The sequence below is a fragment of the Zingiber officinale genome, chromosome 6B, assembly GCF_018446385.1.
Source record: "Zingiber officinale cultivar Zhangliang chromosome 6B, Zo_v1.1, whole genome shotgun sequence".
Taxonomy (NCBI): domain Eukaryota; kingdom Viridiplantae; phylum Streptophyta; class Magnoliopsida; order Zingiberales; family Zingiberaceae; genus Zingiber; species Zingiber officinale.
In genome coordinates, this window is record NC_055996.1 from 113080009 (window position 1) to 113106831 (window position 26823).

The window sequence follows — 26823 nt, forward strand, 5'->3', positions numbered from 1 at the left end:
CGATAACTTCAATCTCAGGTTTTTATTTCGACGTAGGAATATTTTAAGATATTTAAAAATAAATAATACGTATTTCTTTTTAACTAAAAAATATCAAAATGTAGGTAAAGTTTTAGTGCGTGTAAAGGTAAAATTGATATGGTACGCCAAAGCAACAAAGACATCCCACCTAGACGCAATAAAATGTAAAGAAGGCTTGAGGTATTTTTCGATGATGTATTTTTTTTATATATTATAAATGTAATGTCACACCAGGTTAAACAATTCTATGCATCTTTTTTAAAATAATTAAAAATTTTAAAAAAACTTTTTTTTATATAATTAAAATTAAAAACTAAATTTATAGGGCTAGCGTACGTAAAGCTGCTCTCTGTGCCTGACTGCCTGATAAAATCGGCCACTTGAATCTTCTCTTTTCTAAAGCGAAGGAAAAGCTTATTTATTTTTTATAAATAGTTGGTACATAAAAGATGGTAAAATTAACAAATGTGTTTTCAATCACTTTCTATAACCTTTCAACGCAGCAAAATCAATTAAAAGCGTCGAACATATTTCACTATTTAGCGTATTTCAATTTATATAAATGCGTCCGAGTAATTCAATAACATACAGGAGCTTCTGGTGTATAACAACATTAGTTGACATAATCGGGCGATGATATAATAGACAAATAGAACAGAATGAAAAAATCACGATTTAATTTGTTTACTTACATTTACGGTTGTTCACAAATCACATCAACTCAAACAGGGAATATGCTTGCTTATATCTTCATCACAAAACTGAGCTTCACATTAATGGAATCCCCAGGATTTAATTTGTTTGCGTTATGCCCTGGAAATGAATAAGGACGGTGTGATAAGTTAGATGCATTGGAAAAAGAAAGAAGAATAGAGGAACTTTCAGTGGTTATATAAAGAGTTTAAGCTCAAGATGTGCAGCTAAAATCGTACATTACAATGCACCTTAGAAATTTAAGAATATGAAAGTCATAAAAAGTATGAGTTTATGAATTTGTTTTTCTATGATGAAATGTCTTGTGAAAAGTTTCCAACTTTTTATTAATCATCAATACCTTTGGTTGGTAATATGAATCTGATAAGTTGATAACAGTGCCAGAAAGTAAGGTTTCAGATGGTCTTTGTTTTCTTTAACGACTATCAACTTCCATGATTCCATCAAACACTGTATTCAATAAGGCAATTTGAAGGGGAGGCATGTAAATGTACAGTATATTTATATGAAGAGCCTGGATCGTCAAGTATTAACCAACCCTGGACACGGGACCAACCCTGGACACGGGACGAATCGCCAGAAGAACCAAGAAAAGGTGATAGCTGTGATGTTAAAATGAAAAAAGAATGAAGAGTGTCCCATGAACAAGGAGTGGCACATCAAAAACAAATGCCAGAGTATTTAGTATTCAGTTCTGCAAAAAAAAACCTATTTCATTTTAACTTTTTAGAGTTGGGACATATAAATAATTCTAATGAAGAGAATTTTTAAGACAAGTAACAATCCTCAAGGAGAATATGCAAGAAATATCAAGAGCGAAGTTGCCAGTAAAACTGGACAACTAGAGCAATCTTTACAAGAGCACAAAAGAAACAACTAACCTACATGATGCATAAGTACAGGTAAGGCAAAAGTTGAATGTATAGTGTTTACCTTGTTCTTCTCACCTCAACCAAAGTAGAAAGGACCTGGAAGCTGGTTTATTTTTTTAGTGGGAACGGTCTGAGGAGTGTCTAGACTCATTCGAGGTGACCAGTCTTCACTTGGTGCTCTAAACAAGGAGAAAGCACAGAAGATAAGATGGATGTTCTCCTGTCTCATAAATTGGCATGGTTTTTCTCTAAAAGAGCATAAATGAGCCTGCTGAAAATGAGTTTTATCTGATGAAAAATGAGAATATACACCTACCTAAGATTTTTAACAAGACATTGTAAGAACAACACATATAATTATTAGGGTGATTAACCTTGGGGAGCTTAGTGCTTTGAGTTGGCCAGATTGGTATTGCAGTGTAGCCTCCAATATCGTCTCTGCCATTACTGCTCTGTTCTTCATTTTCTCTAATAATATCATGGCTTCTTCAACCTTTTCCTGCATATAAAGAAGCAAAAGAGCAAGGATAAAGTAATTACCTTAGATATGAATTAGATGAATGACTACTAAATTACATTTTCACTACAAACCAAATACTTTAATGAGTAACTAATAGAGATTTTTGGTGCTACCACAATGAGATGCCATAAGAAACACGAGGAATACAAATCAGTATGCGCACATGTGAGTCCATTTATTGGTGGAGTATAAGTTGTGAACTCTGTGAAGCCTTACCGTGATGTACATGCCAACTGATATGAAGACAAATGGACCATGTGAGACATCCACAGTAAAGAAAAAAAAAAAGAAGGAAAAAGCTCAGTCTATCTTCTTTACTTGTGACTTATTATCCTACTCATGCTACATATGATTCCTGGTACAGAGTACTGACTTCCATTTTAAAGACCTATCTAAAGCACTGTCATCATGATATCATTGTCAAATCATGTTTAACCGGTGTCACCTATATGACCTTATCAGTCCATTGAGCTCTAGACAAGGTTATATCACTAGTATATTCTTTCAACTGAAATAATTTTTACTACACTAATAAAATTTTCTTTGTTTCACTCTAACCATTATACTTTTGCACTTTAATCCATTAACTATCTTAACTATAGAATCTAGTGACCACCTTATCTGAAGTTTTATATACCATAAAATAGAAAATCATCTTAGTTTCCTTTTCTGGACTTCTATCTATCAACAAATAAAATAGGAATAAACTGAAAGTGAAGAGTCTCATCAAAGTTCACAGACACCAAGATGCATAAAGAACCTGGAGGAGATGCACAGCGTGTCGCTGACCAGCAGCCTCTTGTTCAGCATAGAGACGAGCATCTTCAGTCAGCTTATGTTCTTGTTCAACCCGCATCAGTATCTTTGAAAGTCAAATTTTCATTAATGTATAAAAATGCTATCAAAATACTGGAAATAGCATCAGGGTAGAAAATTAATGCAAGCCTTATACAAGTAGAAAATGACTTTCCCCACCTCAAGCATGGTGCGGTCTTGTTCCTGCTTGAGTGCAAAAGCCTGCCGTAACTCAGTCACCTCTTGCTCCAATTGCTCAACCTATGAAGGAAATAAAAATACTAAATTCTGCAAAAAGCATGAAGGATATTGCTTGGAAGTTCAAGACAACTATTCTGAATTGGCAGATTCTTCAGCAATGCTAACACGACAACAGCACCAGGAAAAGCCAGAAAATAACTAACTGGCAGAATTTCATTATTTGATATGCAATTCGGCACAGCTTTCCCATGCCGGGACAGTAAAAATCGTTCAGGCGGCACGGATCAATAACCAAATCGTTGAATAGAAGATTTTTTTCTGCTTCCACCACTTTGTTTATGTTTCTTTTTAGATTCAACTGAAAGCTATTCCAGGCATGCATCATAAGGAAATATTTGCTAAAGAAATGGATCAACTAAAGTAGATGATAAGTAGCGACACGGGATCACTAGATATACTCATCACATGCATAAGCATACAAACATATAACAGTTTTTTGTATTTCTTGCAATGGTCTCTTTCTTTACCTTTATATGAAGAATAATGTTGAAGGAATCTCAAACACTTTGTCTATTCCCTGAGCCTGATAAAGCTCTAATGTCGCCAGAATCTTGAGGATCATCACTGCCTAGTGCTTCTTGCTATTGATATTTGTTGGCACCTTCTAGAACTAGTTTATATTACAAGCTAATATACTTAGTTTCAGAACCCTAAATAGAAAATTTACTGGGCATTTGTCAGAGTTGATTTATTTACTCCCATGACTAATTAAGATTTCATCACAAACCAAGTTGCAAAGGTCCAACTCAAGTTATTTTTTCTAAGAGATGAACCTAAAATAAAGTTAATAATGAATCAAGCATTAAGTTGAAATACATCTTAAAAATGTAAACTATACTTCACAAAAAAGAGTGTATGACGTTGAAAATTAAAAATTAGTATAACATAAAGAATAAATAATAAAAAGTGAAAATTTAGAAGAAAAAAATAGATAAAGCTGGGCTTATGAAAGAATGAGAATAAGAGCTTTTAATAGAGAGCTTAAGATTAAAAAAATGAATGTGTTTGGATGAGGAATGCGATATTGGGTAAGAGGCATTTATAGAGAAATTTAGATTTTTTATTTTTATTTTATTTTATTTTTTTAGTTTTTCAGCAACAAATAACCACTATTCCAATGTTAACCTTTTATAAGGGTATCAACCTCTTGGAGTGGTTTGAATTTGGTATTTGGGAGGTAATCCTATCAACCCCATGCGTGGGGTGTGCTTAACACGAGGCATGCCTAGCCCAACTTACAAGTTGCTGAGCATTGCTTAGCCTGTAATGAAAAATCCCGAGGAAGACTAGCCTTTCAAGGCTGGATTCTGCTTAGCACACCCAAGTTTGTCGAGCCAAGCCATTAAAACCTCTAGGTTAGCCAAAGATACAAAATGGATTGCCTTAGCTGGGGAATATTTACATCAACAAGGTTTGAAGACATCGGATCTCCTGCACTAGCATCGTTTTAAGTTTATTGATGATCATAACTATATATTTATATTTTTGACAAAAAAGAAGAGTTAACATATAGTGCAATCAATAGAACAAAAAAAAAAGAATAATAGATTTGAAGTAACAAAAGGAGAATGTAGACAACACAGGAACAGCTGGAAAGAATTAAACAACCTAAGTCATAGCAATACTGAAGCATATATTACCTTCAAACTGAGACTGAGACTATTATCTTGATTCAACATCTCAATGAATGCTGTCTCCAGCTCCTCGGCTCTATAAAACGGACAAAGGACAACAGAACTAAGATACCCTGTGACATCCTCAAGTAGCCATTTATTAGATTGGGAACAATTGTTTCAGGTTATGTTATATCCTCTTAGGTTCCTCTTGTATCCTGAAATAATACAAGAAGCATCGAAACAAAAGAAAATACAAAGATATCTGATTTCAATTTTTAGGATTCAAGATTAAGCACATTAACACAGCATTTTTTTAGGATTCAAGAGTAAACACAATAATACACAATTTTACCAATAACTACATGCCATGACTCCCAACTATTTGTTAGCATCAAGTACATGATATATCAAACTTTCTAAATACTTCAACAAAATATTATTAGAAATAACAACACTAAAGCCAAAACCTGAGGATAGCATTTCTTTTCTCCTCTTGCAATTTGTATACCTCTGCCTTTAACCATGTGGCCTGCAAATGAAGGAAATACATATAAATATAACCCCAAGTAGACTCATGATCCTCACCAGACTAGTATAATGAACAAAAGTCTGATTTGAATATGTTTTATAACCCTCGTAGCTTTAAGTGCAATTTATGAGCAATATATGGTGAAAATATATTACAACTAGGGCGGAGTAAAATATTAGTCAAATTAAATTAACAACTGATCGAAATCGGAACCAATCGATTTTAATTCGATTCGATTAAATTGGATATTATTTTTTTTTAAAAAAATTAGTGTTGTAAATGGTGGTAGGCGGTAGGTGGTGGCGGAGCAGTCAGTGATCTCCTACAGCCTCAGCCGCTTAAGCGGTCCCTAGGCGGTTGAATATTTTTTTATTTTTTTTATACATAATGTTATAAATAATCATTATTCTTTATAATATTTATGATCGGTGATAATCCAGAGGGGCCCACCTCCAAGGAAGTTTAACGCTTGGGTGGTCGCCAAAGTCAAGAGGTGGTCAACTAAGAGATTAGCCGATCGGAAAACCCTTCATTCTCGATCGGCCGGAAGAGGTCGGAGAAGGTTGGCCGAGCCTACAACCCGATCGGCCGGAAGAGGTCGGAGAAGGTTGGCCGAGCCTACAACCCGATCGACTGGAAAAGTTCGGAGAAGGTTGGCCGAGTCTACAACGCGATCGGCCAGAAGAGTTCGAAGAAGGTTGACCAAGCCCACAATGCACCGAGACCAGGGGCACTCAAGCCGATCGGCCTAGACATAGGCGTATGAGGTCAAAGAGGTGGCCGGTCGGATCGATCAAGGGGAGTCCAGTCAGACTAACAGCTGACAAATAAGACAGGGGATACGGGCCAACATCCTTTTGGAAGTCAGTGCCGCCGATTAGTAGGGCATATGGACAAAACATCCTTTTAGGAGTCGATGCCGCCGACTGACGGCGCCGATGGACAGAAGATCGTACGGAAGAAGATTCCGCTGCCTCTGCAAAGATATGTCCGCCCCGTTATGATAAGATGACAGAGAGACCTTCTCAATGCTAGCTTTTAAGGGAAAGTTTGGGAAGGCGTGTTCACTCGGGAAGCGTGCAGTCCACCCGGCGAAGCTCTATATAAGAGGGAAGCTTGCCCTTCGCGGAGGTACGCACACACGTCTTCTGGAACCACCATTTGCTTCTTCTTGGCTTCCTTTGTTTTCTTGCCGGTGTGTGACTTGAGCGTCGGAGGGCCGTCGCCGGGAACACCCTCCCGGCTTGGCACTAACGACTTGTGGTTGCAAGAGCGGGGGAGCATCAGCGTAGACGAAGAGCCACCTCAGCGTTGTTTCCCGGTGGCCATCTACTCAGCTTCAGGGCAAGATCAAATTGGCGCCGTCTGTGGGAACTTCAACCTGAACCCGGAAGCAGAAGATGGAAGAAGTCGGACGATCTACGATCGTAACGCTGACGACAGAAGAATTGGAGAAGCTGATCCAAGCCGGAGTGGCAAGGGCGATGGAGCAGCAGCAACGAGTTTTGGCCGAGCGCCCAGCACAGGAGCCCGCCATCTCAGGATTTGGCCAGCCTGGAGACCCGGGTCGCGAAGCTGAACCCGTGGCCGACTAGGAAATCCACAAAAAGACAGACACGTTCGGACCAGCACCCAACGCGCCAATCCCCTTTCACCGAGCGTTGTTCCGAACGCCCTCGGAGGAAGGAGGCCGAGGCCGCCGAGACCGGGGCTCCTCGTCAGATGAGGCGCCCGAAAGGGATGCTAGGAAGGGAAAAGTGCCACGAGACGAAGACTCGCCTGAGAGGATCAACGATCAATTCTCGAGAGGAATTATGGAGGATCCCCTACCTCGACATTACACTCCATTGGCGATCGGAGAATACAACGGGAGCACCGATCCGGACGACCACTTGGCCAAGTTCGATAATGCGGCTACACTGCACCAATACATCGATGGGGTTAAATGCAGGGTCTTCTTGACAACCCTATTGGGGTCGGCGCAGCGGTGGCTCACACGGTTGCCGAGCGCATCCGCAGCTTCAAAGATTTCAGAGCGGCTTTTCCGCACCATTTTGCGAGCAGCCGTCGACATCAGAAGACAAGTGTCAACTTGTTCTCGCTAAAGCAAGGTCCCCGAGAAACACTCAGGGCCTATCCAGCGCTTTAACCAAGTCGCGATGGATATACCCGCAGTCTCTTCGGACGTACTGGTAAATGCTTTCACCCATGGACTCGTGGAAGGCAAGTTCTTTAGGTCACTCATCCGCAGTCCACCACGAGATTTCGCTCATCTACAGAAGAAGGCCACGGAGTATATTATGTGGAGGAAGCACAGGCGGCCCGCAGAAAAGAAGCGCCCGCCGAACCCCACGCGCCATCCTAGCGGAGAGTACCTAGCAGCCATCAACCCCCAAGAGGGCCCCGAGCCGCAGGAGCGCCACAGTATCCCGAGCCAAGGACGCATGTGGTGCATTTGGAGACCAATCGGCAAAAGAAGGGCAAAAAATGGACGTCGATGTTCTGTAAGTTCCACCAGTCAGGAACACACAACACATGAGAATGTCGTGGTGACCCCATTGTTCACCAGCCCAAGCCCAGGGAATACCGACACCGGTCACTCACTCTGGATCGGCATCCCGAACGCAAAACCGATCAGAGAACTAGTGGTCAGAAGACGCGCGAACGGCAGGAGCATCACTCGTGAGATCGGAGCCCCACTCTATTTTCCACCAAGCGGAACAGACATTCTACATGAGAAGAAGAAAACAGAAGAAACGCTTCCCGCGGAGAAATTGGAATGATCTAAGGTGGCCCGACTGGAGGAGACTCCAACCGAGCCAGAAAGAGCCATGCTCGGCAGTTATCTATTCACGCGGTGGGGTGCAGCAAGGAGAAGGCGAAAGGACCAGAGATTAGTTTCGGCCCCAAGGACTTGGAGGGAGTGGAGGTCCCCCATGATGATGTGCTAATCATCAAGGCGGTGATCGCCAACTACACCGTTTGCCGGACTTTTGTCGACACGGGAAGTTCAGTAAATATTATTTTTTAAACAAGCATTTGATTTATTGCAAATTGATCGGGCCGAGCTCCGGCCCATGGCAACTCCGCTATATGGCTTCACGGGCAACGAAGTCTTGCCGATCGGGCAAGCAAGGCTAGCCATCTCGCTTGGAGAAGAGCCATTGGTCAGGACGCGCACCACGAATTTCATTGTGGTGGATGCGCCCTTAGCATACAACGTAATATTGGGTCGGTCGACCCTCAACGAGTTTCGGACCGTAATATCTACCTATTACCAAAAGATCAAATTTCCTGTGGGAAACCTGGCGGGTGAGGTCCGAAGTGACCAGGTGGCGGCTCGGCATTATTACTTTGAAATGGTCAAGTCGGAAGTTAAAGTAGCCAGGAAATGCTCCCGGTTGGAGGTGAATGCCATCAGAGAGAAGTCTCCCACGCTGATGTACGACAACAAGGAAGAGGTACAAATACACCCGAACCGGCCAGAGGCTACTTCTTTCGTAGCAGCCGACCTGCCGGACCAGCAGAAGGAGGAGCTGGTCGGCTGCCTTCGAAGGAACCATGACATATTCGCTTGGTCAACTCACGAGTTGCTCGTAGTTGACCCAAGCGTGGCACAACATGAACTGCATGTCCGGCTAGACACTCAACCAGTCAAGCAAAGGAAGCGCGACTTCAGCGCCGAGCAAGATTTGATCATCCGGGCTGAAGTTGACAAGTTGTTGGAGGTCGGACACATCAGAGAGATTCAATTTCCCACTTGGCTCGCTAATGTTGTACTGGTCTCCAAGCCAGGTAATAAATGGCGAGTGTGTATTGATTTTAGGGATTTGAACAAGGCATGCCCCAAGGACTCCTACCCATTACCGCGGATCGACCAGATGATGGACTCGACAGCCGGGTACGAGTTGATTTGCATGCTCGACGCCTATCAGGGCTATCATTAGGTGCCCCTCATGCGCGAAGACCAGGAGAAAGTCAGCTTCGTCACGGCTGACGGGGCGTTCTGCTATAAGGTCATACCGTTCGGGTTAAAGAACGTCGGCGTCACCTATCAGCGGATGATGAACAAAGTGTTCCGGAAATAGATCGGGCAAAATTTAGAGGTATATGTTGACGACATCCTCATTAAGTCTCTCCGATCTGTCGACCTATGTGCAGACGTAGAATAAACTTGCCAGACGCTGCGAAATTACGGGATCAAGCTCAACCCGATCAAGTGTCTGTTCGGCGCCAAAGGCGGGTGTTTTCTAGGCTACATCGTCACCGAGCGGGGGATTGAGGTGAACCCCGGTAAAGTAAAAGCGCTCCAAGACATGCCACCACTCTGCAATCTAAAAGAAGTGCAGAGGCTAAACGGAAGAATCACGGCTCTGTCAAGGTTCATCTCCAAATCATTCGACCAGAGCCTGCCGTTCTTCAAGATTCTGCGGCGAGCAACCAAGTTCCAATGGGATGACAAGTGTGACCAGGCCTTCGAAGAGCTCAAGCAATATCTCAGTTCCCTGCCCATCTTGGCCAAGCCAATTGTAGGGGAGCCTCTTTGGATTTATCTATCATCTACCGAGTATGCGATTGGATCGACATTAATCAGGAAAGAAGGGGGAATACAACAACTAGTGTATTTTTTGAGCCACATATTGAAAGATGCCGAGTCACGCTACACCGGTCTCGAAAAGCTCGCTTATGCATTAGTTGTCGCCGCTCGGAGGCTCCGGCCCTATTTCCTGGCCCACTTCATAATTGTAATGACCAACAACGCCTTGGGTCGAGTACTGCTCAACCTCGAGGCATCCGGTCGGCTAATCAAGTGGACCACTTAGCTCAGTGAGTTTGACATCCAATACCAACCCCGGTCGGCCATAAAAGCACAAGCATTGGCGGACTTTATCACGGAGGTGCAAAATCCTGAGCCGGAATCCGCATGGAAGGTGTACGTGGATGGGTCGTCCGCTCGTCAGGGAAGCAGAATTGGCATCTTACTCATATCTCCGAGAGAAGATCGGATGCAGTTATCCATTCGGTTGGACTACCGAGCCACCAATAACGAAGCTGAGTATGAAGCGCTCATAGTCGGCCTACAAGCTGCTCGGCATGTCGGTGCCACCAAGGTACTCCTACACTCAGACTCACAGTTGGCGGCCCAACAGCTAAACGGAATGTTCGAGATCAATAGCGCGCGGCTCAGGCTATACGTGGAGGCCTTCGAGAAGTTCAAGGCGAACTTCCAGGAGGTTGTCATACAGAAGATTCCCCGATCTGAGAACCAAGCAGCAGATGAACTGGCAAAGCTAGCCAATGCAATGACTCCGATCGTCGCCAGTTGCCCAATCGAGCAGGTCTCCCTAGTGGCTCATGTTGACCGATCGGGAGGAATACCATTTCCGGAGGATTGGAGGATGCCCATCATTGAGTTCCTCCGAGAGGGGGGTCAACCGGGAAACCATGAGGCCGACCGAACTCTACGTAAGCGAGCCACTCGATTCACATTAGTGGGCGAGCAGTTATATAAAAAAGCATTCTCGCGTCCTCTGCTCAAGTGTGTGGGTGCTGAATACATCCTTCAAGAAGTGCATCAAGGTTCCTGTGGGGGACATCTGGGTGGACGATCGCTGGCAAGGAAAATTATTCTGGCAGGATATTTCTGGCCAACACTCTAAGAAGATGCGAGCCGCGTGGTGCCCACTTGCTTGTCCTGTCAAAGGTATCACAATTTGACACATCGACCGACCGCCGAAATGAAAGCGTCCACTGTCGCATGCGACCAATGGGGAATGGACATAGTCGGCCCTTTTCCTATGACGACCGGCCAGAGAAAGTTCCTGCTCGTAGCCGTGGATTATTTCTCAAAATGGGTGGAAGTCGAGCCGCTAGCGAGGATAACGGAAAGTATGGTCAAGAAGTTCATATGCCGATTCGGTATCCCGCGTCGGCTCGTCTCGGACAATGGGAAACAGTTCGCAAGCCAAGAGCTAAAGGAATGGTGTGATGGTTACGGCATACAGTAAACTTTTACCTCTGTGGCCTACCCCCAAAGCAACGGACAGGCTGAGGTCACCAATCGGGAAATCCTCCGAATACTGCATGTATGGCTCGATCATCTAGGAGGCAGTTGGGTGGACGAACTACCTAACGTATTATGGGCGATACGAATGACCTCCAAAAAAGGAACCGGCCTTACTCCTTTCCATCTGGTGTATAGCGGGGAAGCTGTCGTCCCCGTGGAGATTGGCTTTGAATCCGATCGGGTGTTGCACTATGACGAGGGAAATGACGAAAGGAGGCGGATGGAACTCAACATGATCGACGAGTCTCGCAACAAGGCGGCTGCCCAGCTTGCAGCGTACCGACAAAGAATGCGACAAAATTATAATCGGCGGGTAATCCCTAGATCTTTTCAGGTGGGCGATTTAGTCTGGAAAAGAGTTAAGTCGGTCGGCGACGTCAAAAAGTTGGAAGTTCCATGGGCAGGCCCGTTCAAAGTGGTGGAGAAGTTGTGATCAGGGGCATGCTATTTGGAAGATGCGGAAGGAAGGAGGCTGGATCGACCGTGGAACGCTAACCACCTCCAACCTTACAGAGCCGGATGAGAGGTGTGCGAGTGAATTCATATACCCTTGTATGTATTCTTGTTGGACGCAGGAAGAAAGCAATTCGATTTCCCCGACCTAACTTTTAACGAGCGCGTCATCGGCGGTCGAGCGGCGACCTTAAACCCTCGCATCATCGGCGGTCGAGCGGCATAAAAGTTGCACCCGGATCATCGTTTGATAAGTAGGGACAAGACGATCGCCTAGTCATATTCGAAAACCATCGAAAAAACGAAGAGAATTGTCGAATATAGGGCAAGATCGAGTTACGCCTTAAAAGTTTATGCCGACCGGGTACACACGGGGGCAGACAAGTACAGTTCAAAAATCACTTAGCAAGCTGACCAAAAAGAAAACACTTTAAAGGTTTCACTCCAAGTAAGCCAAGGCATCGTCGGGGATAGAGTCGTTGAGCTGGTCGCGGTCAATTGTAGCGCCGGGTAGATCGGCAGGGAGGTGCCCCTTTTTCTTTAGCTGATCAAAGATGTTATCCATGGCGCAGCCAAAGAGTCTGAGAACTCGGGCAACGAACTTATCAACAAAGGTGTCAGACCGGATGTAAGCCACCTTCATTTCCTCGAATTGGCTAGGCTCGCTTTCTTTATGTGCCTCAAAGGCCGATCGGGCACTCTCCAAATCCGCCTTTACCACCGCAAGATCAGCATCCTTGTCGGACGGCTGGCTCCTTAAAGAGGCTTCTTCGGACTCACGGGCTCGCCGCTCGGACACCAGGAGGTCCTCCGCATTCTTCAGCCTGCCTTCTGCATGCTTCAGCTTCTGCTCGAGAGCCCGAGCCTCCACGTTCTTCTTCTCCAGATCATCAACAACCCTTTGCTTGCGGGTGGTGGCGAGATTGATTTTGCCTTCGAAGGTGGAGATCTCTTTCTTGAGTCGATCAATATACCCAGCCTATTCGACGCTCTTACCCCGCTCGGTGGTCAATAGCTCTTCACTCTTGGCCAAGTCGGCCTGCAGTTGGGCTACCTGGGTATCGTTCAGACCATGAGTGGTACCCGACTGCCCGGGAGCTTCCTTCAGCCGCTTCAGCTCATCTTCTACAAAAGCAAGCCTCTGGCACATCGCCAAGCCGTCCACCCAAAATTGCAAAGATCAAAGCCCGGAGTAGATCAGAGACAAGGCCAGACTAATTGATGCAAGAGTTGAAAGAAAAACTTACACCGGTAAGTTGCCTAGTGTGGCTATCCGCTAGCACGCCCGGGGGCGCAGCCGCCGCTCAGGCACGTGCATCTTCCCACACCTCGGCCAATTGGCCTCGAATAATGATCCGGTGTTCAGTCTGGCTTGCCGAGCCACGCGCTGAAAGCTCTTCGGTTGGAAGATGGAGGGTTACAGTGACACGTCTTCGGCCGATTGGGGCTGAATGAGAGGAAGTCGTCCGGCCAGTGCGGGAACAAGAGGGCGCAGGATTGATGCTCGACCTTAAGATACGACCCTGACCCGACAGTGGTGGCAAACTGATGATGGGGGGTGCGACAAGAGGGTCGGAAGGTGTTTGGTCGGAGGAGACATTGGTGGCCTCCGACAATGTTGGTCCGGAAGCACCAATCTGATCGGCAAGCCTCACTGATGAAGACGCTGAGCGGGCAGCCTTATCCGCTCGGCGCCTCTTGCGCGTATTCTCGAGCGGCGTCTCTGATAGCGAGCCTTCTTCTGGAATTGGCTGAGTGGCCGGAAGCTCTGCGATCGGTGCCTGACCCGACTCTCCACCGGCCTTTTGAATAGGCCCACGCTCGGAGGGTATCGGCTCGGGAAGATCTTCCGGCTGAAATCCCCGCTCGGCCAAAACTTCGACCACTACCTTGTCAACATCGGCAGTAGTAAGTTTTGATTGCCCGACCAAGCGTGCTCTCATCATGATGTCGGCTGCAAAATAAAGGAAGAAATCAGTTAGATAGAGAGAGAAGAGGTGAGTGAATTGTGTACCTAAGTTGACCAGCTCGTCGGGGCTGATCGGACTAGGGCCAAAGAGTGTCAAGACTCCTTCCTCCAACAACTTGTGAATGTTGAACTTCTGGCCAGCTAACATGGTGGCAACAAGCAAGTAGGCAGTGTTGGAGCAATCCCAATGGTCCGTGGGACCATGTGTTTTGATGTTTGGGCAAAGGGTTTAAGTTAGGATTACCCTCGTTATTTGATATGTGTATGTGAGTGTACAGGATACACATATGACTCATCTTGATAGCTTCGGGTCTGGTGAAGGATGGAGCATCCGAGGGACCGTGGATAAGGCAACAAGGACAAGGGCTGAGGGAAGCGACTTCGAGGCATACGCGAAGGATGACATTGGGGACAAGCCGTGGGCTTGGATGCATCCGAGGGACGAGAGCCAAAGGAAGTAAGCTTGAAGGCATTTTTGCAAAAGAAGAGTCAAGTGAGTCGTGAGGGTACGAGTGCATGAGAAATTGTACTCGGGGAAAAAATCCCGTGGGGATACTGTAGCAGTCAACGGGTACTGTAGCAGTTGACGGCACTGTAGCAGTTACTGTAGTAGTCGACTGGTGCACTGTAGAGAGCCATTGAGAGAGCCGTTGGGCTAGCACCAGTCGACTGGTAACGGGCAAATCAGCTTACTGATTTCTTCCAAGCTCTATAAGAAGGAGCTTGGGATGGCCGGCCAAAGTGACGAAATTAGACTTGGTTAAAGCCTAATTAGTAGTCACCAAAGTGCTCAAGGTCTCTCGTGTCCAAGTGTTCTTGGTTGGTGTTGTGGTGAGGTTTCTCCATCCACAAGGAGTTGCTTGAGTAGCCGGAGTTTGACGGGGGCTAATCCACCGAAGGATCGGGATCGTCTACCTTACGGACAGCCGTGGAGTAGGAGCATCATCTCCGAACCACGTTACATCGACGTGGATTGGTTTGCTTGTTTTTTTCTTTGTCATTAGCTTTTGTATTCATAATTAATATTTGTATTTCCGCTTGCGCACTAACGAATACGTAGGAAGCGAGTATTTGAGGACGCCGCCCATCCAACCCCCCTTCTAGCCGACTACTATCCTCCTACAATTGGTATCAGAGCGAGGGCGCTCTTCTACGGACTAACCGCCAAGAGAGCAAGAAGCTAGAGGAAGAAGAAGATGGAGTCCGAAGGACCGCTCGGATGGGATATTCGAATTCCACCTCCGTACGACAAAGAAGACTTCAATTATTGGAGGAAGCGGTTGGAGACATGGTTCCAAATGGATTGGAACCAATGGGTTGTCTTGAGTGACCCATTTGAAGTTCCTACGGACAAAAAGGGGAAGCCCCTCCGACCTCGACATTGGACCGAGGAACAAAGGGAGCAAGCGAAGGCGGATAAGGAGGTAACAAAAATTTTGTTAAATCTATTACCTTCTAATATCATTGTGAGTATAGGTGAATGCACAAGTGTATGTGATCTTTGGAACAAGATCATTGCCTATCATGAAGACCCGTCACAATTCCAAGAAGTAGAGGAGTCCAAGGAGAATGGTTCATTGGTCCAAGAAGAGAATGACCAATCCGATGTTGATATAAGGTCAACATCCGAGGAGGAGAAGGATGAAAATAGGCCATCCACAAGTGTGGATGAGGAAGATGAGGTAACATCTACATCCTCAAGGGTTGAAGAAGAGTCCAAGACTAATGAAGAAGAAATCTTGGAAGAAGTCAACCTAGTGAGCACCTCCACCGAAGTAAAGTCAAGTGACCACATAATATGTTTCGGGTGCAATGAGAAGGGACACTACAAGAATAGATGTCCTATGGGTAAGAAGAAGGTAAATCCTAAACCCGTTCAAGTTAATTTAAACACTAACAAGAGTTGTAGGAATGATGGTGCCAAGAAGAAGAAGGAGAAGAAGCACATTAGATGCTTCACTTGTGGTGAGATAGGCCACTACCACACAAAATGCCCCAAGAAAAGAGAAATCAAGAAGCTTGTGCATCTAAAGAAATGGGAGAAGAAGAAGAGGAGCTCAAATCAAGGGGGAGCTTCAAGGGTAAGGGAGGTATACCCTAGTTTGAATCGTAATTCAAGTTTAAATTCTTATACTCCCATGCATGCTAGGAATAATTCTTATTATTTACCCATGCAAAATTTTGGTTTTGGATATCATGATAGGAATAGGGTTAATGTAGATCAAAATCCTAGGAAACCCATGCATGATAAACCTAGAAATGGTAAACCTAAGGAGAACCAAGGCATTAATCCCAAGAAGGGGAGGCATATGCCTAGGAAGGCTAGGTCTTGGAATGTCCATGGTGGACATGTTGATTCTAGGTTTAGGAACCTAGAAAGGGAAAATCAAGTTTTGAAGGCAAAGCTTGATCAAATGGAAAAATTCCTTAAGAGATTCACTATTGGATCTAAGGGATTAAGTATGGTGTTGGGTAGCCAAAAACCCAACAATGATAGATCGGGTTTGGGATACCGATCTAGTCCCTCCAAGGCCAAAAGGAGATCATGTGCTAGGGTGACACATGATAAGGGCAAGGTAGAGTCATCTAAAGCCAATGAGAAGAAATATGCTAGGGTTGCATATAATTATGGCAAGGATGATGTGTCCAAGGTGCACCACTGTGGTTTAGCCATAATGGAGAAAGCATCTAAGAAGATGGCTAAGGTTAAGAGCTCTAGGGGGAGCTCAAAGAGTCAATTTGGGACCCATGACCAATGGATCTTAGGTGGGTACTACTTGGGAGTCTAGGTTGGGTCATGGAATGTGCCAAAAGGTTTGGAGATGGATTTGAGTCTCAAACCTAAGGATTTGGCACACATGGTTTGTGTTTCATGCAAGAAATGTGACATTTGGGATCATATAGCATGATAAATGATTTTGGATGTATAAATGCCATATAAACCAATGCTAGGGATGCATTGTGGGTTGGTATGGACAAATACATCAAGAGGAAGCCAAAACTAGGACTTTAGGTCAAGGTTCAATTGAACCATTTAGCTAGTTTTAGATTTTGTATCAATCTTGGGATTGATGATAGATATATTTTTTAATATATTTTTCCCAAGTAGACAAGGGGACAATAGACCTCTCCACAAAATTTGGAAAATTTTGGAGGTTTATGGAATTTCTGGTGCATTTCTGAAGTTGGACTGAAAAGGTTGATTTTTGCAGAAATAGGGTACCAGTCGACTGATAACAGTGTTTTTAAGCACAAAATGTTTCTGTAAGCTCATTTTGATGAGGGCAGTTGACTGGTGCCGATATCAGTCGACTGGTAACAATATTTTTGAACACAGAATGTTTCTATAAGCTCATTTTGATGAGAGCAGCCGACTGGTGCCGATACCAGTCGACGAGTAACAGTATTTTTTTGACCACAGAATGCTTTTGTAAGGATCTGTCGAAGGGGGCAGTCGACTGATACCAGCCTGAAAGTGTTTTTCAACACTGTTCTTGACCTTGTCAACTCGTTTAGATGTATAGGATCCATGGGGGATAAATACATGAGTTTAGGGTCAGTTTGGATGATGAGTTTTCAACAATTGGGATATTGTTGGAGAACTTTTTGGATGTTAGGCAAAGGAGGAGAATTAAGGTTTAGTTGGGAAAACCTTTAGTGTCTTTGCGTAGGGGGAGCCTTGTGATAGGTTCTTAAAAAGCCTTGTGATAAAATCCTAGCTCAACGGGGAGCTTAGGTGTAGGGGGAGCCTTGTGATAGGTTTCAATGCATGTTTGCATTTTGTTTCGGCGGTGTAAGTCCAAGTGTGTAGCCTTGGCAACGTAAGTCCATTCGGCGGTGTAAGTCCAAGTGTGTAGCCTTGGCAACGTAAGTCCATTGTTTCTTTTTAGTATGTTTATTTGCTATATATGTTTTCCCTAACTTAAACGTATTGCCAAACACCAAAAAGGGGGAGATTGTTGGAGCAATCCCAATGGTTCATGGGACCATGTGTTTTGGTGTTTGGGCAAAGGGTTTAAGTTATGATTACCCTCGTTATTTGATATGTGTATGTGAGTGTGCAGGATACACATATGACTCATCTTGATGGCTTCGGGTCTGGTGAAGGATGGAGCATCCGAGGGACCGTGGACAAGGCAGCAAGGACAAGGGCCGAGGGAAGCGACTTCGAGGCATACGCGAACGATGGCATTGGGGACAAGCCGTGGGCTTGGATGCATCCGAGGGACGAGAGCTAAAGGAAGTAAACTTGAAGACATTTTTGCAAAAGAAGAGTCAAGTGAGTCGTGAGGGTACGAGTGCATGAGAGATTGTACTCGGGGGAAAAAATCCCGTGGGGATACTGTAGCAGTTACTATAGTAGTCGACTGATGACTGTACCAGTCGACTGATGCACTGTAGAGAGCCGTTGAGAGAGCCGTTGGGCTGGCACCAGTCTATTGGTAACGGGCAAATCAGCTTACTGATTTCTTCTAAACTCTATAAGAAGGAGCTTGGGATGGCCGACCAAGGTGACGAAATTAGACTTGGTTAAAACCTAATTAGTAGTCACCAAAGTGCTCAAGGTCTCTTGTGTCCAAGTGTTCTTGGTTGGTGTTGTGGTGAGGTTTCTCCACCCACAAGGAGTTGCTTGAGTAGCCGGAGTTTGACGGGGGCTAATCCACCGAAAGATCGGGATCGTCCACCTTACGGACAGCTGTGGAGTAGGAGCATCATCTCCGAACCACGTTACATCGACGTGCATTGGTTTGCTTGTTCTTTTCTTTGTCATTAGCTTTTGTATTCGTAATTAGTATTTGTATTTCCGCTTGCGCACTAACGAATACGTAAGAAACGAGTATTTGGAGGCACCGTCCATCCAACCCTCCTTCTAGCCGGCCACCGATCCTCCTACAGGCAGGAGTGTTCTTGTAGCGGGGCAATGAAGGTTGAGGCCCCAGCGAAAGTTGCCAAGTAGTTTGGAAGGAGGGCTGGTCGGGAAAGTGAACAAAAAAAAAGTATTCTCTCCAATGCTTATTAGAAGAAGACATCTTGTCAAAAAAGACCAGGCCCGGTCGGGCCTGCAAGAGGAAGGTGCCTGGCTGATCGGAAAGCTTCGGGTAATAAAAGAAATGGAAAATCGAAGGGGTCAAGGGGATGCGATATAAGCGGAATAAGATGATTACCCCGCACAAAAGGCAAAAGGAATTTGGGACTAACTGGGAAAGGGATAAATCGAAGTATTTACAAACATCTACGATGAAGGGATGAAGCGGAAGCTGCAGGCCGGCAGCAAATTGGTCGTGGAAGAAGCAGGCACAACCGGTCGGCGGAGCGGAAGGCCGATTAATGGCCAACGGGACATGGATCTCGTAGCCGGGAGGAAGTTCAAAGGTATTGGCTAGGGTTCGAGCATCATCCTCGTCGAACCTGGACTCCATAATGTCGTACCAGGGGCCCGAGGCAGAAGACAAAGGCTGGGATGTACCGGCCATAGCCGAAGGAATGAACAGAGAAGAGTCGGGAAGAAGTGCAGAAAAAGGGGCAAGGGCAAGAAGAAGAGCTCGTCGGAGGAAAATTGAAGAGGATAGAACAGAAAGGAGCCACAGAAGAAAATAATAGACTCACCCGAGATGGAAGCAGCAAGGGAAGTAGAAGGATTCGCCGGAGAACACGGAGGAAATCGCCGGAGAACACGGAGGAAATCGCCGGAAACAAAAGCGCTGAAGAAGGAAGGAAGGCGGCGGCGACGAGCTTATAAACATTAAGAGACCCCGCCCAGCCATCCGATTGACAGCACGAACACCCAGAGATAGATCCGACTGTTAAAATTCAAATCACCAAAGGTCACGTCAGCCCCCTTGTCACATAAAGCGTGCGGCGGCAAGCGGTGACACGTGGCGCGCGATCGTAGGGCGGCTGTCAGAACAATTAAGAAGGCGTGCTCCGCATTAACGCCTCAGAGGCGCTAGTTTCAAGAGGTTTCGCTGAAAGGTGCCGAGGCATCGACTCTATGGGCCGACCAAATGGGATAGCAGACTCATGATCATACGCTCCCTCATTTCGACCGATCAACCTGCTGAAACCAGCACCTCGTAAAGAAAACTTAGGCCGATCGGTGGATTCCCGCGGAGAAGCGTAGCCGACCGAAGCGCTTTTTCTCGAACCATTTTGTCCAGTCAGTCAGACCTACAGCCTCCTTCGACTAGACTTAAAGGAGAGGCATGTATGATCCGGCGATAATCTAGAAGGGCCCACCTCCAAGGAAGTTTAACGCTTGGGTGGTCGCCAAAGTCAAGAGGTGGTCAACTAAGAGATTAGCCGATCGGAAAGCCTTTCATTCTCGATCGGCCGGAAGAGGTCGGAGAAGGTTGGCCGAGCCTACAACCCAATCGGCTGGAAAGTTCGGAGAAGGTTGGCCAAGTCTACAACCCGATCGGCCAGAAGAGTTTGAAGAAGGTTGACCAAGCCCACAATGCACCGAGACGAGGGGCACTCAAGCCGATCGGCCTAGGCATACGCGTATGAGGTCAAAGAGGTGGCCGACCGGATCGATCAAGGGGAGTCCAGTCAAACTAACAGCCGACAAATAAGACAGGGGATACGGGCCAACATCCTTTTGGAAGTCAGTGCCGCCGATTAATGGGGACAAAACATCCTTTTAGGAGTCGATGCCACCGACTGACAGCGCCGATGGACAGAAGATCGTACGGAAGAAGATTCCGCCGCCTCTGCAGAGATATGTCCGCCCCGTTATGGTAAGATGACAGGGACACCTTCTCAATGCTAGCTTTTAGGGGAAAGTTTGGGAAGGCGTGTTCACTCGGGAAGCGTGTAGTCCACCCGGCGAAGCTCTATATAAGAGGGAAGCTTACCCTTCGCGGAGGTACGCACACACGTCTTCTAGAACCACCATTTGCTTCTTCTTGGCTTCCTTTGTTTTCTTGCCGGTGTGTGACTTGAACGTCAGAGGGCCGTCGCCGGGAACACCCTCCCGGCTTGGCACTAACGACTTGTGGTTGCAGGAGCGGGGGAGCATCAGTGTAGACGAAGAGTCACCTCAGCGTTGTTTCCCGGTGGCCATCTATTCAGCTTCAGGGCAGGATCAATTTACTTTTAATCAAATATATTAATTAAATATTTAAAAAAATATATATAATTAATAGGATAATTTTATTAAGTTTTAATTAAGTCTATTTAAACTATCCCAATCATAGTTAAGAGCTGATTAAAATTATTAACATAAAGTAATTTAATTAAACCCTAATTTACAACTTACCCGCGTACTCTGTTTTAGTCGGGCGACGAGTTTGACACATTGCCAAGACCGCATGACAAGTTTGGACACATCACTCGGCTCGAGCAACGTGTCGCGGCCTATCGCTGAGTCCGGGCGACACCTCTGGGCCCTTCGCCTAGCTTGGGCGACGCGTTCAAGCTTGTGCGACGTGTCCGGGCTTGCGCAACGCGTCCGGGCTTACGCGACGCGTCCGGGCTTGCACAACGCGTCCGGGCTTGCGCAACATGTCCGGACGCGTTGCAAGGCCCGGAGGCCGTGTTCGAGCTTGTGCGATGCATCTGAACTCGTCATCAACCGAAGCCATGCATCCAGGTGTGTCGCGGTGGTGAAACGGCAATAGCTGCGACTCTAGGCGCGGCGGTGACGGAAGAAGGTGAGTTACCGCCTAAAGCGCCACCTCAGCCTGAGGCGGTGCGGTTGATGCCCACCTCCCACCTAGGCTGCCACCTGGACCGCCATTTAGAACACTGAAAAAAAAAATAATTAATTTGGTTAGTTAGATTCGATTTCGAGTTTAAGATATCAGTTTGACAGATTAAACCTAACCAGATGTCAACTGATGACCCCGAACCACGACTTAAAATGCTTAACACTCGATTGATGAACTCGAATGTCCATCATCAATCGAATGATGTTGAAGTTCTGAGCTAATTTTAGTAATTGACCCGGAAGACCATATGCTAGGCCATTTTTGTGTATGTGGTTGTCTATTTCTAATAAATAATGAAAAAATCAGAATGATGTTCATTTTCAAAATCATCGAAGGGACACCCTCTATATTCAATAAAGTAGGATAAATGAGGTATAAGCGGTGTATTGAAAGCAATAACGCACTTCTTAAGAAAATAATCATCATAAAGGCTTCCATTTAATTATTTTGAAAATAGGGCATCATTCTTTTTTTTTCCCTGTCAAAGCACTGACTTAATTAGCCTAGATAGTATTAGGTATAGAACGACAAGTAGAAAATAATTTGGAGAAAAACTACAAACAAGATGATAAACAATTGCTTAAAATGAGAAAACATAAAATTATGAATAATTCTGATACGGGCAAAGATTATTAATGTAGGCCAATGATTTCTCAAACTATGAAAAAAGAGAAGGCAATTCTTTATCAAATAACCATGCTAGAAAGGTTAAAGAATATCTGCTTGTATGTAGTTCAAATTTTTATATAACAATAGGTACTTAATGCAGAAAAGCAGATAAGACTGCAAACTTCTCACAATGTAGGTGTTATAACATAGGTGCACAACAAGTAATTTATGCTTCAGTTAGCATTATTCATCATTTTGCAGCATTATTCATCATTTTGCCAGTCAAAAAAAAAAAGCAAAAAATACAATTTCATATCATTTAAAGTAGTATCTGTTCTAAAAAATGAAAAAGAATTAAAACAATCTAATTTCAGTAAACAAAAAGTTGTACCTGTTCTATAAGATCAGCTAGAAAATTCAGCTCCGTATCAACCATCACAGTACTAAGGACGCTATCAAAGTTTCTCAAGTTGGACCCAGCAACATCACCATAGCCGTTTGTGTCACCTGCATTTTCTTTATATTCTGTTTCAGATGCAAATGGTTGATTATCAGGCTAAAGTTTTGTTCTGGAAGCAAGACCTTTACAGTCTCTCCAAATGTGAGCTCCTTTTAACCTTTCCACCGTGGACGCGATCACAGATGGTCGATGTCTGGTCCTTAACTCTTGTAATTGCATCTCATTTACAACTTGATATCCTACACAAGCTGTCAAAATAAGCTGACTACCATCAAAAGAAGAACCAGCAAGTGTCTGCAATAAGGTAATTGCATCTCCTGCATCCTTTGTTGTCATAATAGCAGGACCTGGAAATCAGTACAAGAGACTTGAGTCAGTTATATATAGTCCATGAAAGAAGTTAAACCATCATGGTGTCTAAATATATTTTTCACTAATTGTGAAACAAGCAGTAAGATTAACCAAGTACCATATAACTCCATCAATGCTAGTGTTGTTCGAAAAAGCATCACTCGATTCCCATCAAACAGTATCAAATCCCAAACACGAAGAACTGTGAGTTACAAATAAAATACGTGATTTTTAAAAGAATTCTTAATACATATCACAATATTGAAAAATATAAATAAAAGTGGAAGGAGAAAAGAGATAAAAAGTATGGAAAAAACTAAAATTTTGAAATTTTAAGAAAGAATATGCTTATGAGATTATATAAAGCCTGACCACTTTCCCAAGGAAGTATATTCACAAAAATAGAAAGGAACCAAGGTCCTGTGACCCATGCCACCAGTACTCCTAGATGATCTAGATGATTTACTGCAATACAAAAGAAAAGATACATGAATGTATCAAACACAAGTAGGTGTTGGTATTCTCTAGCAATCTTTGTAAGATAATAAAGAAATCGAATACAAGAAACCAGGACCTAATTTGTGAAATCTTTCACGTGCTAACTCCTCCAGAACAAGTTGGTCGACCTGACACAACATTTTGAGGCATAGGATATTCAATGAACAAGCAACTAATGAGTCCAAGATAAAAACAAAAAACCCTGAACATCATATTCACCTGACATTCAATCATATCCTCAGAATAGTAACCATCAAAATAGTCGTCAACGATTCCAGTTAGAGTCCTATGACACCTCGAGCAACTTAGAATCAGTGAGTTTCTTAATCCTACCATCCACTACAGAACAATTCCATTTTTCTTGCAAAATCATACTGAACAACAAATGATGTCCTCTATTAAGACTTAAATATGTGACGATGACCTACCAAAATGCATTTTCCTCAGGCATCAGCAATAGAAGCAATCCCGCAAAAAAGTTCATTGCCTAGAGAGAACAAAATGACAATTTAGTTAGAAAATACCTCAGCTCTTTGAAGATAAAGATAAATTTCTGTCAACTCCATAAGAGAATATAAATGAATAACTGAAATTGTATAGGCAATCCCATTATTAGAGAGAAAATGGCCAGATCAAAAAATGAAATGACAATGGCATTTCAGGCTGCTCAATAAACTATTTCTGAAGGAAAGGATCACACTAGGCGTCAGAAAAAACAAGTATAAGAAGTACAACAACATATGTACCTGGCAATATCCTACAGATGGATTATGTCGAGCATATGCTATTAGTAACCGCCTCAAAGCATTTCTCCCATTCTCATCTAGGGCAGGATGACCTGGAAATGTCCTAGGAAGATCCTGAAAAAAACATATAAACAAATCAACTGTTATTTCTTGAGTAGTTGAATCAAGATTTTATTTGCAAGTAAACTAAAACATGATGAGTTATAAGTATGATTGGGGATTAAAAACCTTCTCAATCTGCCCTGTCCACTTGTCAGTTTCCTGAGATAATCTTGATCTGTTTTCAGCCTCATTTTTAGGTAGAGCATCAGCTTCTGTGATATCTGTCATAGCTTCTTGATCTAGCAAACTACAATAATATCCCTCTACCCTGCGAACTCCAGCACCAACAAAAGCTTGCCAAAGCTACAATCAAGGGGTGACTGCAGACAGATTAGTGGAAGCACAAAAACAACAACCAACATAGTTAGTAACAACTAATAGACTTTAAATACCTCTCCTCTGAGGGTCATGGGAAGGCCTCCGCGAACCAAGCATTCCAATTCTTCTTTCCATGGGAAAGAAGACTCTTCAGTTACTCCTTGACTAGCCATATTTTTTTTCAAATCAACATTGCCACTATCTCCACAAGATGCCTCCTGAATTGGCTCTGATCTCTCCACATCATAAAATTCATCATCGGATTCCTCCACAGCCATTGACTCTTCAACAGGAGTAAGTTTACTTCTGCTCCTTCCGATTCCTTTCTCACCACCTTCCAAGAATTTGTTATTCACTCGAAGGCTCATCATTTGTTCAATTGCTCTAAGGGAAGGTCTGATTTGGGACCACGATTGGACCTTATCAACTCTCGTTTCATCTTTGATTGCCTCTTTCTCTGATCCAACTTCTTCTGTGTCATCACATTGGCTAAGCTTATCGTAAACATTGTCTTCCCCTGCCATTCTGGAAGTCTCTTCATGTCCAACAACTCTATTTCCCTCTGTGATTGAGTCGTTGTTGGGTGTGCCATCAGATCCAGCTAATTGCTCTAAAAATTTATTCCACCGCTCCGATCTCTCTTCTTCCTCTTCCTAAAATCAAACAATTTTTTTTACACTACTCTGTGAAATCAAACGGCAATAGGTCAACTATAAATGTAGAAATTGGAACCGAAGTCTTGCCTTGTAAATATTCGTATACTCTCGGTACGTTTGCAAGTCTTGGGGGCGCACAGGAAATCCATATGCATCTCTGCTCACATTTCTCACCGTCAAAATATAGCACCCGTCAAGATAAATGCAAAGCAGGTAGAACCATAATACAACAAAAAAGTGAAACTTTATCCGACGAAATCACCATTTAGCTAAAATCGTTTATAGGGATAGACAATTCAACCTGAACTCTACCGTCGTAGAAAAGCAAATCCAAAAAAGCAAGCGAATTAACAACATGACCCGACTCAGAACATCCATGGATTTACAGAAGAAGCTCTTACCACAATTTTTTGCTCTGGTGGGAGAGAAATTAAATCCAAACACAAAAACACGTTGGTGAACCCACAAATCCAGAACGCGGCACCGCATTGTCAAAAACCATCTATACGCTCAGGGATAGACGAAACAAGAAGAAAAAAAAAAAGGAAACAAAAGAGTAAAGAACGAGATCAGTATAGTAAGGGCGAAGATTGCGGAGAGAACGCCTCGTCGTGATCATTGATCAGCACGTGGACTGAGATTGGAGGCACCATCACCGCCAACAAAACGATCAAAAATTAGGAGATCTAGGCTTTCTCAATGCTCACCTCTTGTTCTCGATCGGAAGGTTCTTCGTACTCATCGCCGCTCGATCGCTTTCGTGTACTGCGGAGCAGTTCGAAGGAAGATCTCGCCTTCCGGCATGCCGCCCTATATAAAGCTTAGACATCGGCGTTGAGAATGATGACCTGGGAAGACCCTCATCCACTCTTACGGTAAAAATACACAAAATCCTACCCTTTTTGCGAGTGGAGCACACGTAGGCAGACAGTGGGACTGAGAGTTCAGGAGTAACTAATTCGCATTCGTTTAACAAATGGGTGAACGTGCAAAAGTGAATCAACTTTTGGCGTTCTTTGGGAACCTCTGGAGAATGCGATATTATTGCGGAAATCAGCCGTACAAAGGGCGAAAATGTACTCTGGCTGTGTTGTCGGCAATCCCTACCCGAGCAGTAATTTGTGACCTGTGTGGGGTCATATGTGGACCCAGTACGAGACATGGTATAATTTTTGAGCTTCGGGTTCGATTTGTATTTGGAAACCAAAATTGGACTAGAACGCTGGATGGGGACGGGAGAGGAGATCGATATCGAGACCTAAATCACGTGACTCGTGTCAATGGTAACCAGCGTTGTAAATTGAATTAAGGGATGCATTTTTTCCGTCACAAGTGATAATTTGAAAATGAGGGAAGGAATCAACCGTTGTTAGAGCTTTTTGATTTATTTTAATGTCCGATAAAATTTTTTTATAACACTAGATCCATCATCTCCGAGACTAATCGATTGAGCTGGATAAATAGTGGTCATAGCCGAGTTGTACTCGGATATTAGATTATCATAAAAAAGCATGGATAAACTTTCAGGTGATCCTGTGTAGACTCTAGATTAATTTA

The 26823-nt window shown here is 44.2% G+C and overlaps 1 protein-coding gene across 1 annotated transcript; it reads right to left on the bottom strand.

The window, feature by feature from the left end:
• Positions 1 to 529: 529 nt before the first annotated feature.
• Positions 530 to 26123, bottom strand: LOC121988982 (TBC1 domain family member 30-like). Its single transcript, XM_042542741.1, has 19 exons — positions 25974 to 26123; positions 25354 to 25435; positions 24685 to 25263; positions 24419 to 24595; positions 24191 to 24304; positions 23873 to 23931; positions 23664 to 23730; positions 23521 to 23572; positions 23319 to 23411; positions 23065 to 23148; positions 22718 to 22942; positions 22527 to 22642; positions 5267 to 5328; positions 4824 to 4893; positions 3103 to 3183; positions 2888 to 2989; positions 1982 to 2106; positions 1669 to 1786; positions 530 to 834 (listed from the first exon to the last, which is right to left on the bottom strand). Exons 1-18 carry the CDS (start codon positions 26093 to 26095, stop codon positions 1684 to 1686), a joined length of 2313 nt encoding a protein of 770 aa, XP_042398675.1. The 5' UTR covers positions 26096 to 26123; the 3' UTR covers positions 530 to 834; positions 1669 to 1683.
• Positions 26124 to 26823: the final 700 nt, after the last annotated feature.